The following is a 27230-nucleotide window of genomic DNA, read 5'->3' on the forward strand; positions in this document are numbered from 1 at the left end:
TCTGACTTTTGTTGGCAGAATTTCCGATCATGTGTACGGGGCATAAGACTGGGATACCATTAAAATTCATGTGCATGTAAAGGAAGGTGTCCCAATACTTTTGACAATATAGTGTATGTATTTTATTTATGCATTTAGCTCCTTGTCTGGAGTTCAGCTTTCTTATTTAAAAGGTAACTCCACTTTTGTGGGAAAGGCTTGAGAAAGAGGCAGGTGCCCTTCGAAAAGTTGCCATGGAGACCAAGCTTAGCTTCTGTAAATCCGGAGACACCTTCCTCAGAAGGACCATACAATTGGACATCACTTCTGGTGATGTCACTTCTGATCTGCCATGGTTGGAGCAGACCAGCAGCTCTGTGTCCTCTGCCTTCTTGGAGCATATACCATCGCCAGCCAACTTACCACTCTTTGCAGCACCACCCCCCCCCCCATGTTCCCTCTTGATCCCCCTGGTGGCCACAGGCGGTATGAGTCTCAGCTACACCTGGCACAGTTTGTTGCAGATAGAGCAGCTGGTTAATCCTTTCATGTAAGTGACTTTATCTCATTGATGGATTTACATGCATCAGCACTGTTCACATCTGGACATTGAGCAAAAATGTTCCCTGTATGTTATTTTTTAATGCCACTGTTGGGACTTTTTGGTCCCCCTTCCCGCAGTGGAATTGGCATTTCAAACACATCTCTGTGATGGGAGTCACTTTGGGCGGGGGGCTTGTGGAACCCAGCTTACCTTAGAGAGGCCAGGAAATTCTTTGTCCAGCTCCCCCGTCCCCTCCTATATGTAAGTTACCCTGTGTCTGTCAGGGGCACAGGGTGACTGAGAACCCATCAGGTCTGCACTAACGAGACTCACCGTACAACCACACCAGACTGAGCATTTTGGTGTTAACCTTTATCCGGGGTTCTAGAAGTGCGGTTTGTATTGAAAGAATGAAGCGGTTCTTTCAATTGGGACATGAATAAATTCTGAACAATATCCCTCAAATATGCGAAGATAAATTCCACATTTCGCCTCAGACCATTGCTAGATGGTTAGAGGTGGGATGGGGGTTATGTGTTTGTTTAGTGCCTGTATCCCATTCTTCTATTGTTTCTGTCGGCCTTTGGAGCAAAGTATTATGGGATGTATATGTGTACGTGGATTAGAAGCTGGGGGGGCGGGGGGTTCTCCAGCAGCACCTTCTAAAGATGGTCTACTGTTGGAAAGTTGAATACACCTGTGTGTCATGGAGGTAAAGTTTGGATAAAGAAGGGGGATTGTCCCCTGAGTGTATCTCTCCTTTGTACCTGTGTTTGAATAAACAGTCATATGTCTTTTCCACCACCCTACACTGATGTCTCAACAAGCGACTGGGTGGGCTAAGGGATCTTGGATCATCCTGGTACCAGACAAGGGAAGCTCATATGGCGGACATACTCCTCTTGAGTACGGGGGTCCATCACAATATCCATCTATACATTGGCTTTGCGCTGGGCTCAGGGTTTCACATCTAAAGGGATGCAGACCCTGCCAGTTTCTCAATTAGAACCCAACAGCTGATTGATAATAATAAAATCACTCCAATACAGATTCACTCTACATATGGACACAGACAAACAGCTATTTCTTCAGAATAACAAAAGGTTGGATTCTGCAACAAAGTTTGACAAAATCCCTGCAATGTACATAGATCAACCAGAGGGGAATGTTTTTTTACTCAACAAAAATGGAATCACTCTTTAAACAAAAGGGTAGAAAAAAAAAAAACCACAACAAAGACAAGCATGTATTTTAAAACAGAGATTTGAAGTTCTTTATTTCTAGTTTGGCCATATTTAGTTCCCTTTGAGTAGGACATACATTACTGGAAATGTTAATGCGACCATAGTACAAGTCAGTGCAGTGCTGTATATGGAATTCCTGTTAATCTGTGTTCCCAGTCTCTGCTCCGCATCAGCCAATTCAAGAATGACGTTTTGCAGGGGTGCTTCTCGACTTCCATCCCTCGGAATGTTAGCGGTAACCGGTAGCTCCGCAGTCCGCATAGAAACCTTCGAGTTGATGTTTTGCACATCTGTTGCTATTTTGTTAATACTCTTTTCTAGGTTACTGTATTGCTGCTGTAAATTTTCCAAGTGTTTCCCCGTTTCCTTAGTGTAGGTCATGTGTTCTTTAATGTCCTTTAATGCCTGATCTGCTGAACCCGATAAGTTTACCGGAACTGCAGGCCCTCCTATCTGTGTTTCTTGGCTCCGGGGCAGCGCAGTTGGTACCATATCTCTTAACAATAAAATGAGATCACCCAGGTCCCTCTGTTGGCCCTCATGCACCGAGGCGTGCTCGTGTATGGCTTCCTGTAAACTGATTGGTCCTTTCTGAGCTTCTAGAAGCAGAGACTTTAGTTCTTGCAGCCTAACGCGATTGATGTAAGTAGATCCCATCACCCCAATGACCGCCCCTAGAACCGATCCGATGATAGACCAGTTCTTAGTCCGTTCTGCTCTGGTCCTCTCTTTCTCATGACTCTCCCTGACAGAAGCGGAAAAAAGGGCAAACTTCTCTCTTTCGCTCTCCTCTGCATGGGTGTACGATGCTCTCAGCCTTTTTTCTTCCTTAAAGGGAAAAGTATAAATTGACATCAGAAAGACAAAGTGATCCTAGTATGATGGCCCTACCCAACACAGATCAGGATCCCAAGAAAGGTCTGCCATTGCCAGACTCCCAGAAGCCATGCTCATTCCAATGCATGTGTCCTAGCCGTGGAATGAGGTTACGTAGCACCACATCTGGAAGCTGGCCAGTGGCAGCCTTCCATGGACGTGGCAGAGAACAACGACCCGACAGGTTCTGGTTCCATTATCAGGCTGAACTGCTACAACACGGCTTACAAGAGGCAAGCAGTTCGTTAGTTACTCATAATAGCAGTCTCATCTCCACTGATCCTTCCTCCATATTAACCATAACCTCACAATACAGTGTGGAAAATAATTATTTGATCCCCTGCAGATTCTGCCCACTTACAAAGAAATGAAGGGCATATAATTTTTATCAGAGACTGAATATCAACCAAAAATCTATCCAGAAAAAACATGATACAAATGTTATAAAGTGAGTTTCAGTTCAGTGAGTAGAATAGGTATTTGATCCCCAAGCAAAACATGACTTAGTACTTGGTGGAGAAACCCTTGTTGGAAGCACAGAAGTAAGAGGTTTCTTGTAGTTGGTGACCAGGTTTGCACACATCTCAGGAGGGATTTTGGTCCACTCTACAGACCTTCTCCAAATCCTTAAAGTGGAGCTCCACCCCCCCCAAAATTAAAAGTCAGCAGCTACAAATACTGTAGTTTCTGACATTTAATATCAAGACAATTACCTGCCCTGAAATCCAGCGATGTCCGCACCCAAGTCAATTTTCCGAAAGGCTCTCGGGGGCTTCCACCATCATTTGTGGTAAGGGAAACTGGCAGTGAAGCCTTTCGGGCTCACAGCCGCTTCCCTAATGTCCATGCATGATGTGCCCTGCACTTTCTAACTGGCCCGACGGTGGAGCAAGGAGAAGGGGGGCGAACCACTGGAGGACCTCACCGCAGCCAGGTCTCCCGGAAGTGGGGATGGGTACCTGTCGAAAATAAGTACACATTAACCCCCCACCAAAAGCTGCTGAATATGGCACTGTAGGGGGGTGGGGGGGGGAGAAGAAGCAAACAAGCGGAGCTTCCCCTTTTGAGTGGAGCTCTGCTTTAAGATTTCTTGGCTGTCACTTGGCAGTTTCAGATTTCTTCCTCCAAACACAGCAAGTCGAGTAATGTCAAATTTGCTCAATTTTCATTAACACGACTTGCCGTGTTTGACGGAACAAAAACGCTGACTATGACCCTAAGAACACCCTCCCTACAGCCAAGCACAGTGGTGGAAACATTATGCTTTGGGGCGGTTTCTCTGCAAAAGGTACAGGCTGACTTTGCCACATTGACGGACCAATGGACAGGGCCATGATTGTAAAATCTTGGAGGAGAACCTTCTTTCCTCAACCAGAAAACAGAAGGTGGGTCATGGATGAAAAACATACCGAAGAAGCACATTAAGATCATGGAGTGGCCTAGTCAGTCTCCAAACCTTAATTTTATTGAAAATTTATGGAGGGAGCTGAAACGGAGTTGCCAAGTGACAGCCAAGAAACCTTAAGGATTTCGAGAACATCTGTAAAGAAGAGTGGACCAAGATCCCTCTGGAGATGTGTGCAAACCTGGTCACCAACTACAAGAAACGTCTTACCTCCATACTTGGTGAAGAAACCATTGTTGGCAAGCACAAAGTCATGTTTTGCTCGGGGATCAAATACTAATTTTACTCACTGAACTGCAACTCGATTTATAACAACATTTGTATCATGTGTTTTTTCTGGGTTTTTGGTTGATATTGTCTCTATCGATTAAAATACACAGATGATAACAATTAAAATTTGTAAGTGGGCAAACTTACAAAATCTGCAGGGGATCAAATAATTATTTTCTCCACTGTATGTAAAGAAATAGGCCCAACTGTCATATTTTGGCCGGGGCTGTGTGCAGGAGAGCAGCTCCAGATCACAGCCTTGGTGCTATTTATTTATGAATGGTTAAGAGGGGGGTGGATTTTTAGAAGGCAAGAGGAAATAAGAGATTTTGACACAGAAGGAAGTGTCAATGATTCCATTTTTAATGTATAGCCCCCCCCCCCCCCACCCCGAACTGAAAACAGGCTGGGTACAGCAGCAATTAAGAAAGCTATATACCAGCCATTCTCAACCAGGGTTCCTTCAGGAGGTGGCCAGGGGTTCCTTGAGCTGTGGCTGATTTACCTACTGTTTGGTGGTGCCTACATAGTTCTGAGCCAATGCCACTTGGAGGAGCCAGTGGTATGACACCAATGATCTTTACAGCTCTTTGTAAGGGGGGCAATCTTACCACCACTGTAAAAAAGGGCATTTTTCTCCACCAAAGTAAAGGGCATTGTTCCCACTGACTCCCAATGAATGGGTTTTATCAGGGGTTTCCCGAGACCTGAAAATTATTTTAAGGGTTCACCTGGGGTAAAAAAGTTAAGAAAGACTGCGATATACACTTTGTGGCGGCCTCAATTTTGAAATGGAAATACAAGCTCAGAGTCACATATACCCGTTTCCTGTTGGTGGAATATTTTTAAAAATGACAGAATTACAGGAAAGAAAATTAAAAAGAGAATTGCAGTAGAAAGTAAAATTAGAAGGTAAAGTGATAAAGACATTCAGGAAAAATATCTTCACTCACTTTACTTCTGAGTTTAAAATACTAACCAGATTCAGTAAATTTTTACACAATATTTTGGCTCGGACTACAGACAAGTCACATTATTTATTTGATGTGTAAATTTCTATTCGGTTTCACTGTTAAAAAACAGCACAGGACAGACACGCAACACCTGTGCACCCCAATGCCAGTAAAAGACAGCCCTGCACGGGTCCCTGCTTTTAAAATTGAACATCTAAACAGTCCGTCAGATTTCTAAATATTGTATTTGACCTTATAAGCTCCGTTTTCTGTTAAAAATAAGTGTGAAATAAAAAACTCAGGTGGGTGTAACAAGATGTCCGCTTGCCCCTCCTCGTGTATCCTTACTGTGGAGGACTGCAGGGTGTAGCAAGATGGCGGCGACCAAATGTCAATTTCATTACAAATTTTGACGGATTGCCTAATCTGACGAAACACCGGCATTGCAAATGTGGGCGCCCAGCTGTGACAGCTTGCAGTTTCACAACTGCGTGCGCACTGCACATGCTCGAGTCGCGCTGCGCGTTCTGAATGGAAGGGCAATCTTTCGGGACCCGTCACATGTCCCAGAAGATTACGGGGGGGGGGGCGGTGGAGGAGAGGAGAACTTCCGTTCCAGGTTGCAGGAGCGGAAGTGGGGTGGGAGCTGGGTACCTGTAAAAACTAGGTACCAAAAAAATGACATGCCAAATGTGGCATGTCAGGGGGTAAGGATTTATTAAAGCGGAAGTTCCACTTTTAGGTGGAACTCCACTTTAAGGAGTTTCACCCTCTCCATTTGTCCTGATTACTGTTATCATTGAACGTGAAAGGAAAAGAAAATCCCAAATTTTGGGCTGTTCCCAGAAAAGTAATAGAGGGGAATTCTTCCAATGGAGACACTAGGTCTGGTGACCTGGGGGTCGCCAAGAAATTCCCTTAATTTGCAGGGATTTTAACTCTATTCTTGTCTGGCTATGGGACAGGAAGGGAAATCTCTGTAATGGGACACAGATAATGAAAAAAAAAAAAATGTGACAGGGGTTATAACCCTCCCTTACTCTATCCAAAATGAAAAAAATAAAATAAAATTTCCTATAGTTCTACATTAACCGCTTGCCGGGCAGTGCAGGGCGATATACATCGGCACAATGGCACAGATGCGCAAATGGGCAGGTACGTCCCCTTTAAGAAGCAGCATTGTGGGCGCATTCGCTCGCCGGGTGCTCCATGACCGTGGGACCCGTGGACTCCAGTGTTAGTGACAATGTCTGCCAGTGTCCCGCAACCGTGTCACGGAGCGGCAAAACGGGGAGATGCCCATGTAAACAAGGCATTTCCCCATTCTGCCTAGTGACAAGACAGAGATCTATTGCTCCCTGTCATCGGGAGCAGTGATCGCTGCCATGTCAGTGGTAGCCCATCCCCCCCTCTCAGTTAGAATCACTCACTAGGACACACTTAACCCCTTGATCACCCCCTAGTGTTTAACTCCTTCCCTGTGAGTGTCATTTATACAGTAATCAGTGCATTTTTACAGCACCGATCGCTGCATAAATGACAATGGTCCCAAAATATTGTCAAAAGTGTCCGATGTGTCTGCCACAATGTCGCAGTCACTATATTTAAAAAAAAATAAAAAAATTGCAGATTGCCGCCATTACTAATAAAATAAAAATAGCCATACATCTAGCCATAAATAGCTAAAATAAATAGCCATAAATCTATCCCCTATTTTGTAGATAGCTATAACTTTTGTGCAAATCAATATACAATTTTTTTTTTTTTTACCAAAAATATGTAGAAGAATACGTATCGGCCTAAACTGAATACATTTTATATATATATATATATATATATATATATATATATATATATATATATATATATATATATATATATATATATATATATATATATATATATATATATATATTTTTTTTTTTGTGGATATTTATTATAGCAAAAAGTAAAAAATATTGCTTTTTTTTTTTTTCTAAATTGTCGCTCCTTTTTTGTTTATAGCGCAAAAAAATAAAAACCGCAGAGGATCAAATACCCCCAAAAGAAAGCTCTATTTGTGGGGGAAAAAAAAAGGATGTCAATTTTGTTTGGGGGCAACGTCGCGCGACCGCGTAATTGTCAGTTAAAGCGACGCAGTGCCGTTTCGCAAAAAGTGCCCTGAACAGGAAGGGGGTAAATTCTTAGGTCTGAAGTGGTTAAAAGGAACTATTTATTTTACAGATCCATATTCTACATAAAGTTGGGCATGTGCGCTACCAGAAGCACTCCTCAGTAAATAAGTCACAGATCAGAACTGCATCTAAGTGGTTAACATGTGCCTGCAGCTTGTCCCATTAGGGTTTTATTAAATAACTTTTAAGCTGGAAATACGGAACACATGTTGGACATGAGGCCATTTATCGGATTAGCTACGGCCTGCATGGAATAAATTTGATTAATAAATGACATATTTGAGGCTGACTCACTGGCTTTTTTTCAGTAAGATCTCAGAGAGGAGGAGAACATCACAGGAAACATAGGAAGATCTCCATCTCCCCTGATAATCCAAAATCAGTTTGACAAACTGTTCTCATTTTAAAACAGATCCCGGGGGGGGGGGGGGGCGCCGCTTTCCTTTTTCTTCAAAAAACGGAAAACAAAATACTTTATAAAAGAAGATGGGTAATAACGGATGTGTCAGGGGAATTGGTGGAACACACAGACTGTTACTCTTCAGGGACTATGTCATGCTATTATTGTGCTGTATGGTAAGAGCTCCCCTTACAGATCTATGAACAGAGTATGTGTCATACTACTATTTTGTTAATAGCTCTCCTTACAGATACAGCGGTACCTTAGATTTCAAGCAGAATTTGTTCCAAACGTATGCTTGGAATCCAAAGCACTCGTATAATCAAAGCGAGTTTCCCCATAGAAGTCAATGGAAACTCAGATAATTCGTTCCACAGTGACTTCTATTGTATGCAGTACCGCATGTGGCCAGAGGTGTGGGGACGCCGGACACTCGGAAACTTGGAAACACTTGGGAACGGAGTGTTTCCGAGCGGCTTCAAGTGCATCCAAGAGGCTCCGAGTGTCACCGGCACCCCCACACCTCTGGCCAAATGCGGTACTGCACACCGCAGAGGCTTAAACCCTGCTTATTTTGTGAGACAGCAGGATTAAAAAAAAAAATAGCTCGTATTGCCTTATTGTTACGCGCAATCCGAGGGGTTACTCTATAAGAAAAGAAGAGGGATAATTCACAAAGGCAGAGCCTCATCTGCCATGAGCATAACAAAACAAAACAAAAAAAACTATCGACTTTGAGGGTCGTAGCTCGGTGACCTGGGGTCACAGAGCAGTCCTACCCCACCACTGGTCAAAATTTGGGGCTCCTACGATCTGTGGTTCCAGAGATACGGGGCTCCTTGTGCAGATTGTAAGAAGCTACATACAGAGTGGCCAGTTTAAATACAAGCTGGACAGGCTTGGAGTCTTGGACCAGTGGTAAAGTACCATTAGCCCAAGCTGTCCAATAAAAATGCTGCAGTGTGGAGGCTGGCCTCTCACTGCACTGTCATAGAAGGGGGCATGTGTCTAAAAGACACATGCTCCCTTCCAGCCCAGCCCTCTTAATTACAAGGAAAAAAACACGGGTTTATGGGTATAAGATTTACCCACAATCCCATGCTTTTCTCAGGCAATTAAGAGGGAGAATTAGAATCTGCTGCTGCTGAAAAGGTACAAGCTAAATCATATTATTATGCTATATGTTATAAGATAATAAATGTATCTATTTTCTGTGAAATTACTGGTTGGAAGTTATAACTTCAAAATACAGTAATTTTTCCATTAAGCCACCTGCTTGTGAACACTTTTTGCAAATATAGTAAATTACCTTAAAAACAAATATATAATAATTATTTGTATATTACTTACAGAATTGGCCACCCTTCTCTCCTACATGTGATAATCATCATTGTTTTGTTAGAAAATTACTTAGAACCTCTAAACAAACATACATATATATATATATATATATATATATATATATATATATATATATATATATATATATATATTTTTTTTAGCAGACACACTAGGGAATAAAATGGTGATCATTGCAACTTTTTATGTTACACAGTGTTTGCGCAGCAATTTTTCAAATGCATTTTTTTTTTTAAAGAAACTGTTTCATGAATAAAAAAAAAAAATAAAAAATAAAAAAAAAAAAACACTAAGGTTAGCCTGATTTTTTTGTATACTACAAAAGATTATGCTACGCCGAGTAAATAGACATCTAACATGTCGTGCTTTAAAAAATTGCACACGCTCGTGGAATGGCGCCAAACTTCAATACTTAAAAATCTCCATAGGCGGCGCTTACATTTTTTTTTTTTTTACAGATTACATGTTTAGAGTTACAAAGGAGGTCTAGTGCTAGAATTATTGCTCTCACTCTAATGTTCGAAGTATGTAACCTGTGTGTATCTGGCTTTGATACTATCCAGTGCCTCACCAGCCACTGACCTCACAGCAAGTTCCCGCACTTTAAACGGCTTCCCATCCACCATAAAGACATATACGTCCTTGGATGGGAGCAGTAATATCTTTGTCTTTGTTGCAGCAATCATCAAGATATTTTTATTTCATTTCTTTTTTTTTTTGTCGGCGATCCCCTACAAAGTTGATTGGAGCGGTTATGTAGCCACTCGGTCACTTTTACAGGTTGCCACTGCCTTTACTGGGCTCTCCTGAGCGGTCAGGGAGCCCAGTAAGGATGCGATCACCTACAGTGCCTTGCGAAAGTATTCGGCCCCCTTGAACTTTTCAACCTTTTGCCACATTTCAGGCTTCAAACATAAAGATATAAAATGTTATTTTTTTGTGAAGAATCACCAACAAGTGGGACACAATTGTGAAGTGGAACAAAATCTATTGGATATTTTAAACTTTTTTAGCAAATAAAAAACTGAAAAGTGGTACGTGCAAAATTATTCGGCCCCTTTACTTTCAGTGCAGCAAACTCACTCCAGAAGTTCAGCGAGGATTTCTGAATGATCCAATGTTGTCCTAAATAACTGATGGTGATAAATAGAACCCACCTGTGTGTAATCAAGTCTCTGTATAAATGCACCTGCTCTGTGATAGTCTCAGGGTTCTGTTGAAAGCGCAGAGAGCATCATGAAGACCAAGGAACACACCAGGCAGGTCCGTAATACTGTTGTGGAGAAGTTTAAAGCCGGATTTGGATACAAAAAGATTTCCCAAGCTTTAAACATCCCAAGGAGCACTGTGCAAGCGATCATTTTGAAATGGAAGGAGTATCAGACCACTGCAAATATACCAAGACCTGCCCGTCCCTCTAAACTTTCAGCTCAGACAAGGAGAAGACTGATCAGAGATGCAGCCAAGAGGCCCATGATCACTCTGGATGAACTGCAGAGAACTACAGCTGAGGTGGGAGAGTCTGTCCATAGGACAACAATCAGTCATACACTGCACAAATCTGGCCTTTATGGAAGAGTGGCAAGAAGAAAGCCATTTCTCAAAGATATCCATAAAAAGTCTCGTCTAAAGTTTGCCACAAGCCACCTGGGAGACACACCAAACATGTGGAAGAAGGTGCTCTGGTCAGATGAAACCAAAATCGAACTTTTTGCCCACAATGCAAAACGATATGTTTGGCATAAAAGCAACACAGCTCATCACCCTCAACACACCATCCCCACTGTCAAACATGGTGGTGGCAGCATCATGGTTTGGGCCTGCTTTTCTTCAGCAGGGACAGGGAAGATGGTTAAAATTGGAGGGGAAGATGGATGCAGCCAAATACAGGACCATTCTGGATGAAAACCTGTTGGAGTCTGCAAAAGACCTGAAACTGGGGGCCGAATACTCAAGGGGGCCGAATACTTTCGCAAGGCACTGTATCTGCAGTTCATACAATTACACATTAATTAAGTACCATCTTCCTATTTATCATAAAAGAATAAATGCACCCAGCCTGTTTTTTTTTGTATCCTTACTGAGGTTCTCTTATTATCTGCTTCCCATCCCATTTAAAAAAAAAATAAAAAAAAATGTAACACTCTTTTATCTTTACATTTTTTATATCAACTTTATTGCCATCACAAGGGATAAACAAAATCCCTTGTGATAGCATGGGCCACGACAGGTCTTAAAGCGGGAGTCCGACGTTTTTTTTTTTTTTTTAAAAGCCAGCAGCTACAAATACTGCAGCTGCTGACTTTTAAAATAATGACACTTACCCGCCCAGCGTTCCCGCAATGTCGGCATCGTCTCTCGGGTGCTGCCGCCGCCATCTTGGGTATGGGAATCAGGAAGTGGAGCCTTTTCGGCTTCATTTCCCGGTTCCCTACTGCGCATGCGCGAGTCAGGATGGTCCCCGCTGTCTCTGGGATCCGTGTGTTTCCCAGCAGGCAGCGGGGGACCTTCGGAAAGGGGCGTAGATTCTGCGGAAAGGGGCGTACCTTCTGCAGAATCTATGCCGAAAGTGGGTGCAGATACCTGTACTGTACAGGTACCTGCACCCCCCTCCCCCCTGAAAGGTGCCAATTGTGGCGCCGGAGGGGGGGAGGGTTCCAATGAGCGGAAGGTCCACTTTAGGGTGGACCTCCGCTTTAATTATGGAGAGATTTGGGATCTCCAATGCAGCCGATCAGACACAGATCGGTCTGATCGGCTGTTTCACTGGCTGGCAACAGCCAGGTAAACAAAGAATCGAAACCGTAAGTGACGGAATCCTAGTCGCTTCTAGTTCATGACCTCACAGAGAGCGAGGAACAGTATCAGTTCCTCTCTGTTCAATGCATCAGATGCCTCCGGTTGAAGTGTTCCCAGGGGGTCCCTGATTGGATGGGAGAGCCCAGGAATGGACCTCCTTTTTGCCACTGTAGAAGTAATTGAGTGGCTCTATAGCCACTCAAATCACTTCTACTTTACATACCATTGGCTGCTGAAAATGTTGATAAAGTGATGATGCCTGCAGGTGCCGGTATCATCCCAGTATAACCACTGAAATTCCAAGAGGTCATATAACGTCCTACGGAGGTGAAGTGGTTATAAAACAAATGCACCCAGCCTGTTTTTTCTTTTTTTTATTATCCTTTTAGAGGATATATTATTATAAAATGAAGACACAGTTTGCCTTTCATGCCAGGGTTCATGGAGGACACAAGTAGCAGACTAGTGGAATGTTGTACCTGCAGTAGTTTATGCTCCAGAGTGGCCAGCTCCAAGTACTGCACATCGTCCCGGGACACGCGGTCCAATCGATCCCGAACTTCTTTCAGCTTTACCTGCTGGCGTTCGGCGTTCTCGCGGGCCTCTCGCACTATCCCACGGGCCACCATGAAGTCTTTCTCTGCCTGAGGATTGAATATTTGACATAGGATGTTGTTCTTCATTACACTGTAGTCTCAGAATACTCAATGAAAAGGTTTAGTTTCAATAAATCAAAGATTGTGTTGTACCTTTGTAGTGATTTTTTTGTTGCTCACAGTAAAGCTGGCCATACACTAGTAGATTTTCTTCAAACTTTTTCATTTTAAGAACATTTGCTTCATTTTCTAATAGTTAATGAGTTCAGAACAATGTTCGTTTTCAACCATAATGATGAGAAAATTTAGGAGTAGGATGGAATTTTTTTTTTTTCTTGAACGAACGTGGCTTCCACTAGGGAAAGTCCATTCAATCCAAAATCAAATGTTAAAAGCCATCTAAATTTTGAAGTACTTTCCAACGACATTTGTCAACTCATTGAATACTAATATGAACTTTTAGGCAAACAACTGTTAAAAAATCTACTAGTGTATGGCCAGCATAAAGAGGAGCTCCAGGCTCCTGTGTAAAAGTCACCAGCAAAAAAAGTGTAGCTGCTGAGTTTTGATAAAACAGCCACTTACCTGCCCCACGATCCAGCGGTGGGCTCACCCCAGTCATTCCCACATCTCATCTTCTGTCTTTGGTGCCAGCATCTTAAAAGGGAGTTGGAAAGTCAGAAGTTTAACTTAATGCATTCTATGCATTAGGATAAAAATCCTTCTGTGTGCAGCCCCCCTAATACTTACCTGAGCCCCATCTCTATCCAGCGATGTCCACAAGTCTCTCGGCCATCCGGGGCTCACCTCTCGATTGGCTGACACACAGCAGCGGTGCCTTTGGCTCCCATGGCTGTCAATCAAAGTGAGTTAGACAATCAGAAGAGACAGGGGGCAGCCAAACAACAACTCAATGTCTGAAAGGACACACTGAGCTGCAGCTCGACTCGGGTGCTTCCATAGCAAGCTACTTGCTGTGGGGGCGCTCGACAGGAGGGAGGGGCCAGGAGCACAGAAGTGGGACCAGAGAAGAGGAGGATCTGGGCTGCTCTGTGCAAATCCTCTACAACAGAGTAGGTAAGTACAACTTGTTTGTTATTTTTTTTTTATTATTAAAACAAGACTTTAAATCACTTTAAAGAGAAAGTAAACCCTGATGGGTTTTACTTCCACTATTTTTACCAGCAAAGTAAAAGCATAATGAGCCAGTGTGCATCGCATACCAGCCCATTAGGTGGCACCTAGCTACAAACGAAACCTGTGATGGCCCCATCCATCTTTGCCCCTCTTCCTTCTGGGGCTGCGCACTGCGGCTCTGTGACTGGCGTGCACGTGGTAGCCATCAGTCATAGCACTTGCAAGTGAAGAAACGCCACAGAAGGCTGCTGAGAGGAGGGAACTGAGAGAACTAAGCTGCTGCATCACTGCTGAGAGAGGAGGAGCAGGAGCTGAGCTGCTGTGTCACTGCTGGGAGGGGGGGGGGGGACAGGAGGAGCTGAGCTGCTGCATCACTACTGGGATGGGGGGACAGGAGGAGTTGATCTGCTGCATCTCTGCTGGGATGGGGGGACAGGAGGAGCTGCTGCATCTCTACTGGGATGGGGGACAGGAGGAGCTGAGCTGCTGCATCACTACTGGGATGGGGGGACAGGAGGAGCTGAGCTGCTGCATCACTACTGGGATGGGGGGACAGGAGGAGCTGAGCTGCTGCATCACTACTGGGATGGGGGGACAGGAGGAGCTGAGCTGCTGCATCACTACTGGGATGGGGGGACAGGAGGAGCTGAGCTGCTGCATCACTACTGGGATTGGGGGACAGGAAGAGCTGAGCTGCTGCATCCCTGCTGGGAGAGGGCAAGCAGGAGAACTTGAACTGTTGTATTACTGCTGGGAGAAAGGGCAGGAGGAGCTGAGCTGCTGTATCACTGCTAGTGATCTACAAGGATGTTTGGCCCCTCCTCCTTCCAGAAGGCTTCACCGCCGATGCCTACACCTGATGCAGAATGAAGAACTGGCTTGGGTGTTGACATTGCTGGATACCTGGACAGGTTAGTGTCCTTATATTAAAAGTCAGCCGCTACAGTATTTGTAAATGCTGACTTAAAATTTTTGGGGGGGGAGACTGGAGCTTTAATTTCCATCAGTGTATGTCCGGATTTACACAGGGTTTGGACCACCCAGCTCTGACAAAGTAATGGTAAAGCAGGGGGGTGAGTATATATGGGTGGTGGTGACTGTTTTTCCAAGAGATTTTGGGGGAGATTTCCCTTAACTGGAGAGTGCAAAATCTGGTGCAACTCTGCATAGAAACCAATTGGCCTCCCGCTTTAAATGTCAAAGTTTAATCGCATAAGCTGAAGCTAGAAGCTGATTGGTTACTATGCACAGCTGCACCAGATTCTGAGTGCTCCAGTTTTAGTAAATCTCCCACGCTGTCACGTTGCCTTGAATGAGCAAAGAGACAGCGTCTCTCGAGAATCTACATATTGAGAACAGTGACCTGGCACTCCTTTTAATAGAAATACCAGGATTCCCTTTAAAGCGGTTGTAAAGTATTTTTTTTTTTACTTTTACCTCCAGGTAAGCCTATAATAAGGCTTACCTGTAGGTAAAAAAAATATCTCCTAAACCTGTACGGTTTAGGAGATATCCCCCTCGCAATGAGCTGCTGACTTCAGTGGCGCATGCGCACAGGGGTTTCTTGGCTGGAAGCCCGGCAGACGCCGGACCCTGCCGGGAAGAAATATCCCGCGCCCATGCGGCAGAGCTGCGATATCCGGAAGACACGCCGAGGGAACATGTCAGCTCCCTCTGCGTGGATCGGGCGAGATGTCAGGGTCTCGTTCTAAGGTAAGTATTTCATAACGAGCTAGTATGCGGTCCAAAAAAAATAAAAAATTTCAGCGGGTTTACTACCGCTTTAAGTTAATTCGAATAAAATAAAATGATTTCACCTCTGCAACATTTCCCTGAGCTTCTCTAACTTCTACAAGGCCCACAAACTCTTCATATCGGTCCCACCAGTTCTTGGCCGTAGTGGACACGGCCTGCATTGTGTTTCTGCCCATTGTCTTCCCCACATCCTTCCATCGCTGCAAGGGGCTCACACCGGGATCCTCCGCAGGGGGTTTGGTGTCGGGAAGTTTAGACGCAGGAGAACAAACAGTCCTAATACAGAGACGGGTGACTCGACTTCTAAGAAGAGGGGACTGGCGAGAAGGTCTTATAGAGCTAATGACACAGATGTGGGTCATCCTGAGATGCTATAGAATTACGCAACACCTGCAAGTAAAACAGATACAAGTTATTTTTCGCTCTAAATTTTTTTATAAATTATATATATATATATATATATATATATATATCACACACACTTTTTTTTATTATTTATATTTTTAAATTCATTTAGTTTTACAGCAGAAAAAACAGCAGCATGTCCCTAGCATTAAAAACATTGTCAGTAGACATGTGCACTGTAAAAAAAATTGTTTGTTTTCAGTTTCCTTTCACTAATTTTTTTACTTTTTTCGGAAATCCGAAAATTCGATTTTCACATTTTCACACTTCCGAATTTCCGTAGTTCTAAAATTCTAAAATTTCAAAAATCTGAAAAAAAGAAAGCAAATCAGAAATATTCAAAATAATAATGAACTATTAAATTATAGGTATTGGAATTAAGTTTTTGAACATAACCAATAAAAATGTATCTGAATTTACGAATTATCCGAAATAAAGAATGCCACACCTAAACAAATGGAATGGAACAAAATTAATAATAATAATAATAATGTTTTATTATTATTATTATTATTAATTATTATTTGTTCTGTTCTATTCGTTTAGATGCGGCATTTGTCATTTTAGAGAATTCGTAACTTTGGATAAATTCGTACTCTTTACGTTCACAAACAGCTAAATTTGAAAGGAAATTCCAATACCTATAATTTAATAGTTCATTATTTAGAATATTTCTGATTTGTTTTCTTTTTTTCAAATTTTCAAATTTACGAATGCTGAAAATCTGAAAATTCGGAATTTGAAAATTTGGAAATTCGAAAATTTCTGAAATTGAAAGATTTCGGAAATATTGGAATTAACGAATTTGTCAAAATTTGTTAAAAAGTACCAGTTACTTACCGGTAACTGTCTTTCTGGGAAATCTTCCAGGACGGCACACCTGAGAGATGAGAGGCTCCTCCCTACAGGAAACACAATCAATCGACAGCTGTTTTAAGTCCCCACCCTTCCCCTTGATCCTCAGTTTGTAGAGAAGTAACTCCTGAACCAGGTTCACAAGGGAAATCATTCCTCATAGGTACTCACCTTCTAGTGTTCTAGAATTTTCCCTCCTCCAACGGGCGGGAAGTAGGCCTGCCGTCCTGGAAGATTTCCCAGAAAGACAGTTACCGGTAAGTAACTGGTACTTTTCTCAAGTCATCTTCCAGGACGGCACACCTGAGAGGATAAACAAGTACCTCAGGCCTACCTTAGGGTGGGGCCACTGCAAAACCCTCTTGGCGAACCTTGGCTCTGCAGTGAGCTTTACCTCCATTCCATACGCTCATATGCTTGATGAAGGCATCTTAGCTGGATCATGCGGCTGATCTGCAGGTCTGCTCCACAGATGTTCCTGCCTTTTCCGCTTCAGATGCAGTATCTAGGTGAAATGGGCTCTTAAAAATGGAATCAGAAAACATGTTAAACTTGTAGGTTAGCAATGTTGCCTATCTCACACATCTAACAACCATGGCCTATTATGCCTGTAGGTGCTACTTAGAACCACTAAAAAGATAAATAAGAGACCTGTGTAAGACAAGGACACTACATTAATCAATAAGAGGGCCTGTCTTAACACTATCCTGTTGAGGGAAATAAAACTGCTTCCTTTTTATCTTTATGTCAGCAAAAGACTAAAGGGAAGCCTACTTAAGGGAAATAGATTAACAGAAGCTTGAACCCTGGGTTTAAGGCACGCCCCAATCTATGTCCTTACTTACGCCTGAGAGCCTTCTTCAGGAGATTAAAGTCCCTAGCAGGAGTAGACTACCCATATTGCTATGTCTAGTTTTGCTAAAAGGGCAAAATGAAGGCCATGCACCGAGCCGAAACCTCTTCGATCGGGTATACATCTTTATACTTCATCCTTAGGCCCTAATACTCCTCTGAACAGAACTCTCCAAGTTCTTACTAAACAGGGCGATTCATTATCCCCTTCCTCCAGTGTCCCATAACCCTACAGGGCTTCAACCCTAGGAAATGGTTCTGGCATCCCTGAATGCAAGTGGTCAAGGTTTTCTGACATGTGACAGCTGCAGCCCGAACTCCTGGCCCCTCCATGGAAAAGAAGGCTGAAATACAAAAAGGTGATACATGCATTATTAATATCACAAATAAAATGATCATAGATTGTGGGCACGGCACAATAGATTTAGACAGAAAGGACACAAGCATAGACAACAATGTTGTGTGCCTGAGTGTGACTAGCTAAACCAATATATCAAATATGGGAAGAGACCCAAATCTGAACCTCAACGTAGACAAACAGTCCTCATAGTCTGGTTTTCTGATGTGCTGCCAAGACGTAAAAACATTAAGACTCAAGCAAACCCTAAATGCTGCGTATTTCTTTAGTGCAGCTAGCTAGGTCATAACTGATATATAAATACGGAAAGGACAGGAACCCCCTTTACTGTTGTGCTTTACCTATGTACAGCAAAACAAGGCTATAAAGACAGAAAGACCCAAACTTCTATGTTGTGTATTTCTGACAAACCACCACAGTTATAAGATTAATATGAACACCAACTCCCGTGTTGTGCATTTTTGCTATGCCACAGGGAAAAATATGGAACACAAGACAATCCTTTCTGTCATGCACTTCTGTAGTGTAGTTCAGATAGAACCAACACTGAGAAAGGACACAAGCAACCTGCAGCATTGTGTTTTTCTGAAACAGAAAGCACCAACAAGCTTCAATCTTGAGTATTTCTGCTGTGCAACAACATAAAAGCAGACAGCCTTTACAGCTGCAATCTTTCTGGTCTGCTGCAAAATAAAACAATAACGTCATGATGAGTATTCCTGCTGTGTAGCAAAACCTCAATCAGAAGGGACAGATAAGTTTAGGGTTCCCACACCCGTGCGACCCAACCTGCGACTTGGGACTGCAAGACGCATGAGAAGTCATATACTATGGCTTCCAATGGGTACCATTTGTGTCTGTGCGACACCAGCAGTCCCTGATTCCTGGATCCACAGACCTCAAGATTACACAGGTCGCAGGGAAAAAAAAAACAAATAGCAATTTTCAGGTCGAATAAGTAAGGGGTCCCCAATGCTGTGACTCCCTGGAGGATTGCAGCCAACAAACCCCTGCTGTGTATCCCTAAGATGCAGAAAGGTAGATCCATGAGAAACACTGCTTAGCCTGATATACAAACGATAAGGCAGTAAATATAGGACATACAGGACACAAACATTCAATCTTTGTGTATGTCTGATGTGTAGTAATATACCAATACTGAGCAGAGAGGCCACCATCCTCAATGTGTCTCTCAGCTGAGCAGCAAAAACAAAATCAGAAAAAGACAAGCAATCTTCACTGCTGTGTCCTTTCTGATAGGCAGCCAATAAGGCAGTATATGCAAGACATAAAAGAACAGACAACCTTCAATCTTGTATATGTCTGATGTGCAACAATATAACAATTCTGAATAGAGATAGCACATCCATATTGAAGCGATTTGGCCTTGCGACTCAACATGTCAAATCGCATGGCTAAAATCAGCACAACACCACTTTGTGGTGCTACATGGATTACCAAAGGCAGTATATGTACTACACCTGGCAGGGGTTCAATTTGTATTTCTACTAAGTAGCCCAACAAATTCGAACCATCAATTTTCACTGCTGCCTTTCTGATAAGGCAGTAATACAGGACACAAAACCTCACAGACCTTAATGCTGTATAAATCTGATGTGCAACAATAAAACACTATGAATAGAGATAGCACATCCATATTGAAATGATTTGTCATGCGACTCAACATGTCAAATCGCATGTTTAAACTCGGCAGCCATTGCTGTTAATAGCACTGTCTGAATCAGCACAGCGCCACGCAAATCAGGACCATCAGACTTCACTGCTGCCTTTCTGATAAGTAACCAACAAGGCAGTAAAACAGGACACAAAGCCCCACAGACAGACCTCAATCTTGTGTATGTCTGATGTGCAGCAATATAACCATTATGAGCAGAGATGTCACCAGACTCAATGATGTGCATTTCTGCTGTGCAACACAAAACCAGAAAGTACAGACCACCTTCACTGTTGTATTCTTCTGATCTGTAGCCAAACAAAGCAGTACCTTTAGTATATAAAGGACAGAAAACAAGCTTCAGTGCAGTGCATTTCTGATGTACAGCAATATAGTCCTTATTAAGCAGAGATGTCACAAAGCTCAATGTGTATTTCTGCTGTGCCACAAAAACATCCCAGCAAGCACAAACCTTCACTACTGAGGTCTACTGGTGTGCAGCCAATGAGGAGTCATGGTCTATCCCTTTATGAAATAACCAGCAGGCAATTTATTTCATAGGCATAGCCTGGGCTGTAGATACTAAACCTTCACCACCAGAGAAGGAACAGATCCTAAAATGGTTGGACACCCTACTATTAGTAGTAGTTGTTGTCCTACCTTACCTCCATAGACTGAGCAAACGCTAGCCAGCACATATCCAGGTGGTGCTGATTAGCAACTAAAGTCTCAATGAGCCCAGCCCTAGAGACCAATTTAAGACCTCTCTAGAAGAGGTGGTTACCAGTTTAGCCTGGGAGGTAAATAGCTATTTGCAGGCTTCAAGCAATCAATTATGTAGCTCTTGCATAGGTTTGCACAGAAAATCCTCAATTAAAAGGATGTAGGGAGCGATCTATGGTGAATCGCCTTTAGATCTGCCACTGAGTGGATTGTAGCCCAAACCAATAAAAAAAGTTTCTTCTTACCTCCTACACTATAATATAAACACAGTGTAAAGGTGGAGTGGGAGGTTGGAGCTTATGAAAGTTAACTATAGCAGGCAACCCCCAAAAGGAGGATCTGTGACAAGGGAACCCCTACTGTGCCACACAGTAGCTTGGTCTCTGCCCATCCTTGAATGTTAGGTCAGCTTTTAAACATTGTGAAGCAACTTCAGATTCCTAGCAGCTGGGCTAATAGGGCCGGTAACCTAGTGCACCTGCTGACCAGGGGAGCTTCTGAATCCACCAACCACTGCCCAATTAATAACCTGTTCAGTGGTATACCTGGCCTGTAAGTAACTTTGTATCTACCAGGTCCCCTCTGTACGCTATATTCATCCCTACTAAATGTACCACAACTGGGCATGTAGGGAGAGGCTGGCAACCTACTGCTGCGATAACCACAGTGTCTCTGCTGTAAGAGGGAGCTGTGGCTGGTGGTTTTAGCAGTGGCGTCTGCGCTATTTGTATCCCGACCCCAAGTTCTGCACTGCACCAGTCAGTATATACACGGGGAAGGGGGAGCAATGGCCTACCTACCTCTTTCTCATCTGAGGTGGTTTAGGCACACTCGTTCCTCTGCACCACCTGTCCACCATACAGCTTCTCTGATGTAAGAGGGGCTGCAGCTGGTGTTTTTAGCAGAAGCTTAAGGGCTATTTGAATCCAGACCCCAGGTGAGATCTCAAATGCCCAGGAACCCTCTGGCTGGAATTGGGGATTTTGCAGCTAATTTCCCACGGCAAAAGGAAAGTAAAGTACTCACCGTTGTCGTCTTCCTCTTTTTGCCACAGCCAGCGGGCTTGCTTTTCCATCCTTATGGTCCACACGCAAGGAGGATAGCCGCCAAAGTGCTCCCCCCCCCCCCCCCCAACTGCTGTCCCCATAGGGAGGTGCTAGGTTAGGCTGTGTCCTGCACTGTACCAGTCAGTCAGTCTATATACATGGGGGGGGGGCAATGCCTTCCATTCCTCATTCCCATCTTCATATCTGAGGTGGTTAAGGCAGACATACACCGTAGTAAACTGGTGCCTCCTCGCTCTAGAGAAAGGAGGATGTGGGCGCCTGCTCCTACTGACTCTCAGCCTTCCCTCCTGGGTAAGAACGCCGCTGCCATTTTCCCGAAGTTTGAAAATGACGCGGGTGCTTGTTGCCACGCCCTCTCCGGCAGCCCACGCGAGCTACCGGGGACCCAGGAGTCGGGGACAAGATCCCCCTGGAAAGAACCGATGGCCAGCACCCCCGTCTGAACAGCCACCTGTACAGGTAAGGAGGGGGAGACAGGATAATGGCCCCTGAAGTTCTGGGTACACCACTGTACCCAGGGTCCTTCAGCTCTCAGGGGGGCTCTTCCAATTTCTGCTGCCCGCCCTGAGGAAAAGATAGGGGAACCCCCCAGGAAGGACAAGAATATCCTACCAGACCCAGAGGCTTCCCAGGCTTGTGGTCCGGCTCCCAGGGGGAGACCACCAGCCCCAGGCTTCGGGTCATTTGGAAAAAAACAAACAGTTTCGCTGTGTAGGGAGAAACACAATCAAAAACTGAGGATCAAGGGGAAGGGTGGGGACTTAAAACAGCTGTCGATTGATTGTGTTTCCTGTAGGGAGGAGCCTCTCATCTCTCAGGTGTGCCGTCCTGGAAGATGACTTGAGAAAAAACGAATTCGGAACTAAACCAATTGCACAGGTCAAAGCAAGTGTGATTTCATCTGTGGCTTGCCGACATCTGTGAGACTTCATGCAAGTCACACATGAAATCGCCAAAAATAGTGCAGGAACCTTTTTAAAAAAAAAAAATCGATGCTAGTCAGAGCTGCACCAATTTGAACGGTTCCATTGGCACAAACAGGATGCGGCTTGTCATGCAACTTTAAACTGTCAAAACGCATGACAGGTCGCACTGGTGTGAATCGGAGCTAACCCCTTAAAGTCCAGGATGTTTATAAATGGCCTAAGGACAGCGGGTTGTTAACATACTACACTATTGTAGTCTTTATGCTGTTCTTTTCGGCCTTACTTCAGTACAGTTTTGCTCGCCCTCCTCTCTTCGAAAAGTTGGCTGCACCGTCCTCATTTGATTAGTATTGGGGCTTGTTCCCAGGTGGCTGAGCCGCAGTTTAACACCCCCCGCCCCCCAAATGCCCACCTGTAGAAGGGCATGCAACCAGCAAAAGCAAACATGAAACTGCCCGTTGCATTTGGCAGGCAATGCGGGTGAATGAGGTTGTGCCGCAACCACCCTGTGACCACATGCAATGCACGCGGTTGTGGTTCTGCATTGCATTGAAACAGGTGTTTGAGGAGACATGTCACCTTCTCACCACTACAGATGAGCTCAGGAGACTTCCGACATGAGCCTGAACTTGAAAGCTGTCAAACTCGACAGCCAATCATAGACGGTGGAAGTATTCTCTGTCCCCCAGCCGCACGTATGCGAGGGGCATGCACTAAAAAAGAGCCCTTGGCTATATAATAATTAGCATCTAACTATATCCATCCAGACATTTCTCTTTTGCTAATACTATTATATGTCAGAATCATCTATTACCAGGACTAGGGACCCTTTTCCTTACAATTGTCTTTTCCTTCTCTCTCTTTCCCTTCCTGCCGCAGTGTTTGGTTTATTCATTCCCTAATAAAAACACTAGGGGCGCACCGATACTAGTATTGGCATCAGTGCCGATACTGAGTATTTGTACAAGTATCGGTACTCGTGCAAATGCATCAATACGTGAAAACTATACTTTCAGGCTCGGTTCTTTGGGCTGTCAGTGGGTCTCCCCGGTGTTAAAGAAGCTCGGTAATTGGAGCCGTCAAAAAAATAAATAGATAAAAAATAAAAACAGCCGGCAATGTTTATTAACAACATTGCTCAGCCCTGAAACACTAAAATAAAAAGAAACACTGTTTATTTTTGTAGCTTTCCGTTTCCTCATCTGCAGATCAAAGGGATGAACAAATGTTCCTCTGTTTAACCCCTTAACCCCTAATTTACTCTAATCAGCCTTAAAGTGGTTGTATAGCCTTTTTTGGGACTTTTACCTACAGGGAAGCCTATAAGGCTTCCTTGTAGGTAAAAAAAAATCTCCTAAACCTGTACGGTTTAGGAGATATTCCCCTCGCAATGCGCCGCTGACTGCAGCGGCGCATGCGCACAGGGGATTCCCGGCTGAAAGCCCAGCAGACTACGGGCGCTGCCGGGAAGAAATCTCCAGCGCGCATGCGCGGGAGTGACGATTTTGCGGCTCCGGCCACTCACAGTGCCAGAGCCGCGATACCCGGAAGAAACGCAGAGGGAACATGTCAGCTCCCTCGGCGTGGATGGGGCCGGGATGTCAGGGTCTCGTTCTGAGGTAAGTATTTCATAATGAGCTAGTATGCGGTGCATACTAGTTCATTATGCCTTTTCCTTTGCATGTAGAAAAAAAAAAACATCCGCGGGTTTACTCCCGCTTTAACTCCCTATTCTCCTCCATTTAATTATTATTTTCCTGTTTTTTTCTTTTATTCACGTCTATTTTATAAACGATAAATAATACATTTTTTTTGTTCGCTTTGTTAGCGAATATTTTTACACATTTCACATTGAAAAAGCGCTAAATGAAAAAAAAAAAAAAATCTATTTATTTCATTTGTAAATAACTTTTCAATGCTTTGTACCATTGCTGACAGCTGAAGTTAAAACAAAACAGTTGCGGTTGGAATCGGCGAATACTAAAAAATGTATCGGTACTCGTACTCATTGTAAAAAAAAAAATGGTATGGGTGCATCCCTAACCGATACATTTAAAAAAAATAAAAAAAATAAAAAATCAGCGAGTATGAATACTTTCAGATCAAGCGCTCGCCAATACCGAGTACTGATACTCTAAGGTGCGATTTGTGCCAAAATGAATGGCCTCAAATATCGCTGCAAAGAATTGCACTCGATTTGAACAGGAATGCGGTGCGATTCCTGTCCAAATCACATGTTTTTCACACCGCTCCTGTGTGTACCCCAGGCTCATCATAGTGATTTCAGCATGGATGCACACAGGAGTGGTGCGGGGAAAAGCGCATTTGATTGGAACAGGAATCGCACCGCAGTCTTGTTCAAATTGCATGCGATTCTTATCAGTGTGATTTGAGTCCATTCATTTTTGTATGGGCGTAAATTGCATTGCAAAGTATTGGTTTTGGGTATTGGAGCATTTTCACAAACACGAGCACTGGTGAAAATACTCGGCATCAGTGCATCCCATGAAAGAAAACACCATGGTGCTTCATTTTGTTCATTTATTTTTGTCCGTGGTGGTGCAAAACCTAGAGCAAAAAAAAAAAAAAAACGTAAGTGAACAAAAAACATACATGCTTCGCACATTCTGGTCAGGGCGACAGTAGCGCGCCACAGTGCACACCCTCACTGAATGGAGAGTTCCATAAATGTGGGGGTGGGGACATTGTTCACTCTTCTACTTTATAGAGAATTGGGCTGGAGGATCTGACACATGTAGAGCCCAGAAGTTTGGGATGGATATATATATATATATATATATATATATACACACACACACTTACACACCCACACTACACAACATCCCAGGGTATGGGTGCTGACACACCACCATGTCTCCCGTCACTTATGACTTATAGAGTGCAAGCTAAGAACATTATACAAATGTCACAGAACATACAAATAAGCACAATAACAGGAAATGCTGGAAAATAGTGATGACCCCTCTGAGTCTATAACAGCATAACAAGCTGTCAGTGTCTCCTGTATATGACATTACACATTGCTCTGTTACCTGACTTCATCAAAGGCTGGTCCTGGGTCATTTCTCTGTCCTGTGAGCCCTGCAATGGTCTACAGTCCGCTTCATCCGAATGACAGAAGGGTTACTCTGCACTCTATACACTTCCTACAACTACTGGGTGTACCAAGATGGCGGCCCAAGCATTTCCTGCACTGGGTGGCACTGCCATAGTCAGGGTATTTTCTTAACAGAATTTGCCTAACGTCATTTAAGTAAACATAGCAAGCTGAGTAACTACAAGGACTAAATCAAAGTGTGAAAAGCCACGATTGGCGTACCAATATGGCCGAATTCCTATAGCAAATAGCTTTAGCTAATTCAATGTATAGGAGTACCAATATGGCCACATTCCTACTTCCGGCGGTGTAGTGTCACAGTTTGATGCCTATCACAGGATGGTGCGGAAGTGACGTTGTTGCGTACTGCGCATGCGCGATGCGCTCCAAACGCTCGCGCCGTGCGTTCCAACATAGTTTCGGCAATACAGTTCAGCGAAACCATCACATAATGTTACGGAAGTGATGTTACACACAACACAAACACGGGCCACGTTGTTGCGTACTGCGCATGCGCGATGCGTTCCAAACACTTGCGCCGTGCGTTCCAACATAGTTTCGGCAATACATTTCAGCGAAACCATCACATAATGTTACGGAAGTGAAGTTACACACAACACAAACACTGGGCCGTTCGTTACAACACTAATACTTCCCTTGTTACCTAGTAGGTTTTGCATTGCTGGGACTTGTAGTGCCTATCCTGAGCTACATGCTTCAATGTTCAGTGTCCTCATCCCTATCCCCATGCTTCAATGTTCAGTGTCCATCCTTATCCCCGTGCTTCAATGTTCAGTGTCCTCATCCTTATCCCCGAGCTTCAATGTTCAGTGTCCATCCTTATCCCCGTGCTTCAATGTTCAGTGTCCTCATCCCTATCCGCGAGCTTCAATGTTCAGTGTCCTCATCCTTATCCCTGTGCTTCAATGTTCAGTGTCCTCATCCCTATCCCCATGCTTCAATGTTCAGTGTCCTCATCCCTATCCGCGAGCTTCAATGTTCAGTGTCCTCATCCTTATCCCTGTGCTTCAATGTTCAGTGTCCTCATCCCTATCCCCATGCTTCAATGTTCAGTGTCCTCATCCCTATCGGCGAGCTTCAATGTTCAGTGTCCTCATCCTTATCCCTGTGCTTCAATGTTCAGTGTCCTCATCCCTATCCCCATGCTTCAATGTTCAGTGTCCTCATCCCTATCCCCGAGCTTCAATGTTCAGTGTCCTCATCCTTATCCCCGAGCTTCAATGTTCAGTGTCCTCATCCCTATCCCCCTGCTTCAATGTTCAGTGTCCTCATCCTTATCCCCGAGCTTCAATGTTCAGTGTCCTCATCCCTATCCCCCTGCTTCAATGTTCAGTGTCCTCATCCCTATCCCCGAGCTTCAATGTTCAGTGTCCATCCTTATCCCTGTGCTTCAATGTTCAGTGTCCTCATCCCTATCCGCAAGCTTCAATGTTCAGTGTCCTCATCCTTATCCCCATGCTTCGATGTTCAGTGTCCTCATCGAAGCAGGGGGATAAGGATGAGGACACTGAACATTGAAGCTCGCGGATAGGGATGAGGACACTGAACATTGAAGCAGGGGGATAGGGATGAGGACACTGAACATTGAAGCTCGGGGATAAGGATGAGGACCCTGAACATTGAAGCAGGGGGATAAGGATGAGGACACTGAACATTGAAGCTCGCGGATAGGGATGAGGACACTGAACATTGAAGCAGGGGGATAGGGATGAGGACACTGAACATTGAAGCTCAGGGAT

The 27230-nt window shown here is 43.9% G+C and overlaps 1 protein-coding gene across 1 annotated transcript; it reads right to left on the reverse strand.

Annotated features, from left to right (window-relative positions):
* Positions 1–1770: 1770 nt before the first annotated feature.
* CCDC51 (coiled-coil domain containing 51) lies at positions 1771–25740 on the reverse strand. Its single transcript, XM_077451818.1, has 4 exons — positions 25406–25740; positions 15554–15881; positions 12483–12647; positions 1771–2595 (listed from the first exon to the last, which is right to left on the reverse strand). Exons 2-4 carry the CDS (start codon positions 15851–15853, stop codon positions 1819–1821), a joined length of 1242 nt encoding a protein of 413 aa, XP_077307944.1. The 5' UTR covers positions 15854–15881; positions 25406–25740; the 3' UTR covers positions 1771–1818.
* Positions 25741–27230: the final 1490 nt, after the last annotated feature.

This window comes from Lithobates pipiens, unplaced genomic scaffold (genome assembly GCF_037356315.1).
Source record: "Lithobates pipiens isolate NorthernLeopardFrog02 unplaced genomic scaffold, aLitPip1_a1.2 Scaffold_23, whole genome shotgun sequence".
Classification (NCBI taxonomy): Eukaryota; Metazoa; Chordata; class Amphibia; order Anura; family Ranidae; genus Lithobates; species Lithobates pipiens.